The 8,321-nt window shown below is 33.1% G+C and overlaps 1 protein-coding gene across 1 annotated transcript; it reads left to right on the forward strand.

Annotated features, from left to right (window-relative positions):
• Positions 1-198: 198 nt before the first annotated feature.
• Positions 199-2,237, forward strand: LOC134281711 (uncharacterized; the record flags this gene model as incomplete). Its single annotated transcript, XM_062764145.1, has 2 exons — positions 199-277; positions 1,773-2,237. Coding segments are annotated over 2 exons (334 nt in total), but the record flags the coding sequence as incomplete, so codon positions are not given.
• Between the last annotated feature and the right edge of the window lie 6,084 nt (positions 2,238-8,321).

Raw genomic sequence — 8,321 nt, forward strand, 5'->3', positions numbered from 1 at the left:
TACCGCATTACATCTTTGCTCTACTTATTGAAAAATATGTACAGTATAACATTGTTTATAGCGATAAGCCTGGATTGCACAGTTTTGATTTTGTAATATAAGGAATTTGTCATATCCAGGAAATGTGTTAAATAATGAAAGAAAAACATGCATGATGGATACATTATCATTAAGGAGATTTTGGCTTTTATTTTACAGTAAATCAGATGTGGATGATGAATTCAAGGATCATCTAGAGCGAGCCAAAACATGGCATCAGATTTCTGTTATAGCACAGGTCAGTAAATATATGATAGAATTAATCTAAGGCAAGGAACAGGTTATAAGTACATGTAAATTCTAAACATGTAATATTATACTATATACAGGGAAATTTTTGGTCTCCATTTTGTTTTCACTCTTTTGCCCTCATTGCAATTGGGAAAATTTGAAATAGGCAAATGCAAAAAAATCAAAATTTTTAAAATGAATTGAGTCTTGGGAAATTCAAAATTAGGCAAAATTATTTGCAGGTTTAAAAAAGCAAAAATAACCATGTCTACAGTAATTATATCCATGTACATTGTAATCTATTGCAAAAGTATGTGTACAGACTGTACTTGGGTGTGATCATAGATCCTTATAGAGTGAACATCAGGAACCTTTAGAGTTGTATATTGGACAAAGTAATATAAGATCTTTGGGAAAAAAAGTTGAAACATATCAATACAGTCATGTATACTGGTAAATTAAAGATGGTTCTGTAAACTTTTAAATATAGAACTCTACATGAAGAAATATTTTTTCTCAGAAGTTAGTACAGTGTAGTTGAATTCATGCTTGCATGGTCCTAACATTTTTTGCAGCTAGTGTAAAGGCTCAAAGAAATTAAAGTTTAATGTTTTCACTAAATGTTTTTCTACAAGCATTTAGTTGTATTTAATCATGTAGGATTTTTTGAAAATGGTTAAAAAAAAAAGAATCAGAAAAACAATGTAAAGGTTTTGAATCACTTGTATTTGGAATAATGTAATCTGTATAATTTTTCCTGAAAGGATGATGCCTTTGAGGTATGTTTTAAGCTGTTGTATTGTATGTAGGATCCCATTAGCATATACTTGATGTTGTAGCTGAAGATATGTGAAGTACAGAAAAGTGAAACCTTGCCTGGATAGAAAGATATCTTTTAAAAATAGCTTTGGCAGAAAAGTTTTGTATGATCATGAATTCGAAAGATTTTTGATTTCCAATTATAAAAACCTACCAGAGGTGTGATATGAACCATTGTTTTGCTGTCTGCCACTGAAGGCCAGTTCACATCATTGTGTTTACCTAGAATAATTACATTATTACAGATATTTTTGAACACTGTTGAATTCCTTTTGATCTGAAAGCAATCTAATTCATAATAATTATTATATGTGACATTTTATGATACAGTGTAATATAATTATATTAGCTGTTATTGTCAAGCTCTCCAAAATGGAAGTAGCATTGTGAGCACAAAATTTATTTTAAGTAATTTACATAGGGTCAATTATATTGATATAAATTTACATAATCCAATGTGAACTGGCCTTGAGAGTATATATATACCTATGTGGCCATAATGCTTCCCCTTATTTTGTGAAACAAACAAAGAGCTTATTATACTTCTGTCAATAAAATGAATAATTATAAAGAATACAATATTAAAATGGCTTTCACCAACAGGTATAATTTTTTAACATGCAATAGATAAAATTTTCAGATTCAATTTTCTCCTGTTTTCACCCTCTTTACTTTACTTCCAGGCCAATGAGAGTCTTGCCCAATATGGCCGACCCAGGACGACCCCCACCAAGGTCAAAGTTCTCCCTGGTGCCAGCTCATCCCAACAGAGGACCCCAGTCAACAAGGAGCGCTTGTTAGTGATTCCAGAAGTAGACCAGCGCAGAGACTATGCTGGATTCGTGTTACAACAGAGAATGGATAACATTGATGTCCGACATAAGACTGAGGTCATGAAACTTTACCTGCCCTACATACAGACCACACCCTCTTCTTGAGAGAGATCAGTGGAAGGAAAAATCCTGATAAGGCACCATAAAAAGACAGGTTAATCATGATGGAGACAATTTTTTGACAGATAAAAAGGAGAGATCGTAATTTGTAACCTAAAAAAAACTTGTGCTAATTCAGTCTTGTAGGTGTAAAAACACTTTGTAACTATTATATAATTATTATTATATTAAAAAGCAAGTTCATCACACTGAACTCTAAAGTGAAAAGTTGCTTTCTTATATATTAGGCATGTTAGAAATTCACTTTTGAACTCTTGAATGAAATGTACGTTTCTTCTGAGTCACTAGTTTCTCAGATGTCAATTACAGGGCATCTTCTACAAACAAATTGAATTATACTGATTAATACACTCACTGAATATCTCTTCATTATTTCTGATGAAAACCATATTGTTGTCATTTACAGCCATAGCAAAAACTGAATTTTAAAAATCTCTAAAGATGGCAGAAGTGCTATAGATGTAACACCATGGGTGAAGTATTGTTGTTATTGCAAGTATTTATGTAAATGCAGATCAACAAGTTAATTTAGGTTCTCACATCCATATTGTGTGAATAACTTCTTAAAATATATCTATTTAACAAAAAAATAAAATCATTTTATTGTTTGTGAATTGTACTTTATTACCATTTCGATGTTGTTTATATTAAAACAATTTTGGAGGGAAATATTTATTTACTATTAGTTTAATTTATAAACTTAAAAACATTATAGATTTTGTTATTCATTTGAAAAGTAAAATCAAATCAATGCAGTATTTAATATACGTCATCTGACCACATTGTAAATGTTGCTTCTGCCTTGTTTTATGTCAAAATATTTCACCACAGCCTTAATAATTTTGCTTTTTTTATAAATGCAAATTTATGAAAACAGTATTTTCGTGATGCATGTATGTAATACACATTATTTTGTAACTGTTTAGTTTCACAATGAGTTTTATTGTGTGTATATAAACAAAAAAATTAATATCATGTCAGTCTTTATCTTCATTTTGTTAGATATAATTTGTTTGTTATGTCTTTTATTTTTTTTTTCTTGGAGGGGGGGGGGGTTACTTATCATTATGTCTTTTATTTGCTTGTTAAGATTTAATTAAAGAATGTTTGAAAATGTTTTTTTTATACTGTATCATTTTTGTTATATCTCCAGTATTAATTTTAATTTTACAAGGTTGGTGAAAATTTTAAGATTTATTTCCTAAGTTCTTCTCAAATCATGACACTAAATGCAGTGAACAAAGCATCAGACATGTTACTTGTGTAGAAAACACCAGTTTTCTTGGTAAAAAAAAATGATAAAATTGTGTTTAACTTTATTTTCATGCTCGCGCGCATGGCCACCAATCTATGAATATGGCTAGAACATAAACGTGTTTGACATGTCCGACTAAAATCTGTCTTTTTATCACATTTTCCTTAAACTTGGTGTTTGGAGTTAATGCAGAGAAAGAAAGGCACTAGGTATTCCTCAAAATTCATCATATGATACATCTATGCAGTGTTTTCTGTCTCTGTTTTTTTTACTTTGACTTTCTGTTCATATTTTTTTCATTTTCGTGTTTAGCTTTGTTTCCAACAGAGTAAGATGTTCAAATCAAAATTATGCACTGGAAATTTTAGTGCATTTTAAATGGGTCAAAATTTTGTGGAAAAGAGCTCGTGTTCTAGTAAATCATTTTAGTTTTAAATAAGCTTCATTGAACTTCGTCTTCTTGATCAATACACTGGGCTCACAGTGGGTGTGACCGATCAACAAGGGATGTTTACTCCTCCTAGGCACCTTATCCTACCTCTGGAATTTTCAGGATATGCACTTCTCTTTACAGATTTGTTTTGTTTGTTGTTTTTTGATAACGATCATTGTTAACTGCATTGTTTTCATACAGATAAAAACAAAAATGTGTCAAAATTAGAACTTCTGTATAACTTTTCCTTGACTGCTTCTTTTTCTCCGTGCCTATTTATTGATAAGCCAGGGGTTCCTGACGATATCTTAGAAATGTGGAATATGATTACTGGAGTATTTGATTTCAAATTAAATCATATTAATTTTTTCTCTATTACTTTTCAATTTGATCAGAGAGTGTGGGACCAATGTCTCAAAACCTTTACAGAAATGTTTTTTTTTTGAAAGGAGAACGTGAGAACTTTATCAATGAAAAAGGCGAATGATACAAACAGTGATACACTGTACCCCGAAATAGAAACACAGAACAAACCTACACACATTATAAAATATGTAAATAGGACATAAAATATTCCAGAGGTTGAAATGGTGTGCCTTTTAAACATTTCCCCTGACATCCATTCACAACCTACTTGAACCCCTGCATTGTTTGACGTGTAGATGGAATATTCTGTTGTCAATTTTGATATAAAACAATTGCAAAGGACTAACGATTGTTGTGAAATATTCCAGTAAAAAAAAACCCAACTCATTGATAGGCTATACATATTTGCTAACAAAGTCATTATAACGACCATTCACATTCGAGGATCTAGAGGAGGGGGAAGGGTTATCCCCCTGCCTTGAATTTGCAAATTTACTAATTGTATATATACAAAACCAAGTATAATTTAACTGACCTTGGAATCTTCCATGAAAAGGTGGATCCGGACCCCTCCTTGGAAACGCGACTCTATGTGAAATTGATTTGAAAAGCCATGGATATGAAACTATACAGGTCAACGACTTTGAACCCCCCTCCCGAAATAGGGTGTTTTGGGAAAGAGATATTTTTCCTGTCAAGAAATTTCGAGGGTGTTACATTGTAATTATTTTTTGACTGGGGTAAACCTCCTTCTCCCATCCTAGAAAAGTTCCTTGATCTGCGCCTGATACAATGTACATTTAGCTATTTAGTTATATTTATTTATTCTTTATTAGCTAAAATTTTCAGCTTTTTTTCTTCAATGCTTATTTTATAACACACACACACACACACACAAAATGCGTTCAACGAGCGATTAAGAAAGATTAAGAAATAGCCTTACTTTTTACATTTTTTTAAGATAATGTAAGACTCGTATATTAAAATAAATGATTTTAGTATATACTTGATATGTATCAGTTACGGTACCAGTTCATAGGCATATGTAATTGACACATAAATATATATATATAATTCTAGGTCAATATTCTCCTACTCATTGAATGATTTGGAAAGGCCAAACCAAGATTAGGTATTTCAACTCAACAGAGTTTTGATATAGTTTTCTATAACCTTTACGAGCAGTCCTCTTGTTTTCAAGTGTTGCAATTTCGAAATAACAAAGGAAAAGAATGATACATAATAAGGTTTCTTGCGTAAAGATTGAAGAGGAAAAATTTGTCGGTCAAACAAGATCAAATTATCATTTTTATAAAGGTCTTATAAAAAAAAAACACAGAAACCTTTGCCTCAGAAAGTCTTGTAGCATTTTTTAAAATTACTTATCACTATGCACAATGAAATTTCTTCATATGCAAAAGTTTTTGTCTTTATTTTCATGTGTGTAAATTATTCACTTTATATTAAGTGTAACTAACAACTCCATTTACTACTACTTTTGAGAATAATAGCATCAAATAAAACACGTTCTACTAAGTCTTATTTCTCTATCTTGCCGTCCCTTCATGAATCCCTCCCTAGACTAATTTCTCAAATTAAGCACATGATTATATTCGGATTTTTTTTGTGAATGAGCATACCCTCTTCATGAGACCACTTTCTTATTTATATAATTTTCAGGTTTTTTCCATAAAAATTTTTCATCGGGGTCCAAAAATGAAATGTAAGCATATCTTAAAAATTCTTCTCTCAATAAGATTGTTATTAAAAAGTGTATTAGAAAAATAAGTAATTATCTGAAATGGTGTGTAATTTTCTTTACATTATTTGAAATTTAAAATTCTGTAGTCATAGGTTATTTGACGCATCATTGCATTTATGCTTTGAGAATGAGCATGATGCCCAGTCTTTGTATTATCCAAATGATGTCGAAATTAACAATACTTTGTTTTAAATCTCTAATTATCTTTGACCTACATACCAGAATAAATTTCAAAGTGTCAGATATTTCGAAACGTTGAAATGCATACATTACGTTGGAATGAAAAACCCCGAAGAACCCGAAAATCCCCTTTTTATTTCAGAACTTTTTTCTCAAGTTAAATTTTACTAGGAATATATACGCCGTTCGTAACATTATTTGTAAACATAGTAGGGAGGAGAAAAAAAAACAATTATACTCAATAAAAAAATTGGACGGAATTTGAGAAAATCCTTGTTGAAGAATTTACATAATTGCTTATATTAGGGAACAAAGAGACTATCAGATTTTATATACTTAGTACATGTATAAATGTTTTCTTGCAAGTGGTATGATTGTAAAATTCAGATTTATGTGAAAACGTAAATTAAAGTTGGTCTTTTTAGTCCCCTCATTTTCATTGTTTAAGTTAAACTGAATATTGATCATTATATAAAGACTACTGAAGCACTCAGTATTCCATAATATTCACAATTTGTTATTTCTATACAGTGTTTTCCATGTTTTCTGTTTCAATTAGTTATTATTTCACTTCAACTTACTAGCGCTGGTCCTATTTTTATGCCCCGCCATGAATATGGCCGGGGCATATAGTGTTGTCATGTCCGTCTTCCGTCCTTCTGTCCTTCTGTCCTTCCGTCCTTCCGTCACACTTTGCGTTTAGCTCTGTTCAAAGCTAAGTTTCAAAGAAACTATCCAAGATATTTTCATCAAACTTCATATGCTGATAGATATTGATGAGAGCTATGGTTCATCTAGGGATGAACACTACCAGACTTGCTTCGGATGCTGGATCTGACCGACATTTTCAAGACGAGTGACCAGGTAAAAGTTTTAGGAACAGGTCCATTCCTAAGGAACTATTAGCCCTACTTGGACCAAACTTGCATGGATGATGCATCTAGGGATGGACACTACCAGACTTGCTTCGGATGCTGGATGTGACCTACAATTTCCAGATGAGTGACCAGGTTAAAGTTTTTAGAGCAGGTCCATTCCTAAGGAACTATAAGCCCTACTTGGACCAAACTTGCATGGATGATGCATCTAGGGATGGACACTACCAGACTTGCTTCGGATGCTGGATCTGACCTATATTTTGATTCCCAAGTTACTATAAGCCCTACCTGAACCAAACTTACATGTATGATGCATCTAGGGATGGACACTACCAGACTTGCTTTGGATGCTGGATCTGACCTATATTTTCATTCCCAAGTAACTTTAAGCCCTACCTAAACCAAACTTGCATGGATGATGCATCTAGGGATGGACACCACCAAACTTGCTTTGGATGCTGAATCTGACCTAATATTTTCACTCCTTAGTAACTATAAGCCCTACCTGAACCAAACTTACATGGATGATGCATCTTTGGATGGACACTACCAGACTTGCTTCGGATGCTGGATCTGACCTATATTTTCATTTCCAAGTAACTATAAGCCCTACCTGAACCAAACTTGCATGGATGATGCATCTTTGGATGGACACTACCAGACTTGCTTCGGATGCTGGATCTGACCTATATTTTCATTTCCAAGTAACTATAAGCCCTACCTGAACCAAACTTGCATGAATGATGCATCTAGGGATGGACACTACCAGACTTGCTTCAGATGCTGGATCTGACCTATATTTTCATTCCCAAGTAACTATAAACCTACCTGAACCAAAATTGCATGGATGATGCATCTAGGGATGGACACTACCAGACTTGCTTCGGATGCTGGATCTGACCTATATTTTCATTCCTTAGTAACTATAAGTCCTACCTGAACCAAACTTGCATGGATGATGCATCTAGGGATGGACACTACCTGACTTGCTTCGGATGCTGAATCTGACCTATATTTTCATTCCTTAGTAACTATAAGTCCTACCTGAACCAAACTTGCATGGATGATGCATCTAGGGATGGACACTACCAGACTTGCTTCGGATGCTGGATCTGACCTATATATTCATTCCCAAGTATCTATAAGCCCTACCTGAACCAAACTTGCATGGATGATGCATCTAGGGATGGACACTACCAGACTTGCTTCGGATGCTGGATCTGACCTATATTTTTATTACCAAGTAACTATAAGCTCTACCTGAACCAATCTTACTTGAATGATGCATCTAGGGATGGACACTACCAGATTTGCTTCAGATGCTGGATCTGACCTATATTTTTATTACCAAGTAACTATAAGCCCTACCTGAACCAATCTTACTTGAATGATGCATCTAGGGATG

Source organism: Saccostrea cucullata, unplaced genomic scaffold (genome assembly GCF_032062105.1).
Source record: "Saccostrea cucullata isolate Sc308-1 unplaced genomic scaffold, CSIRO_AGI_Scuc_v1 ctg5528, whole genome shotgun sequence".
In the NCBI taxonomy this organism is placed as follows: Eukaryota; Metazoa; Mollusca; class Bivalvia; order Ostreida; family Ostreidae; genus Saccostrea; species Saccostrea cuccullata.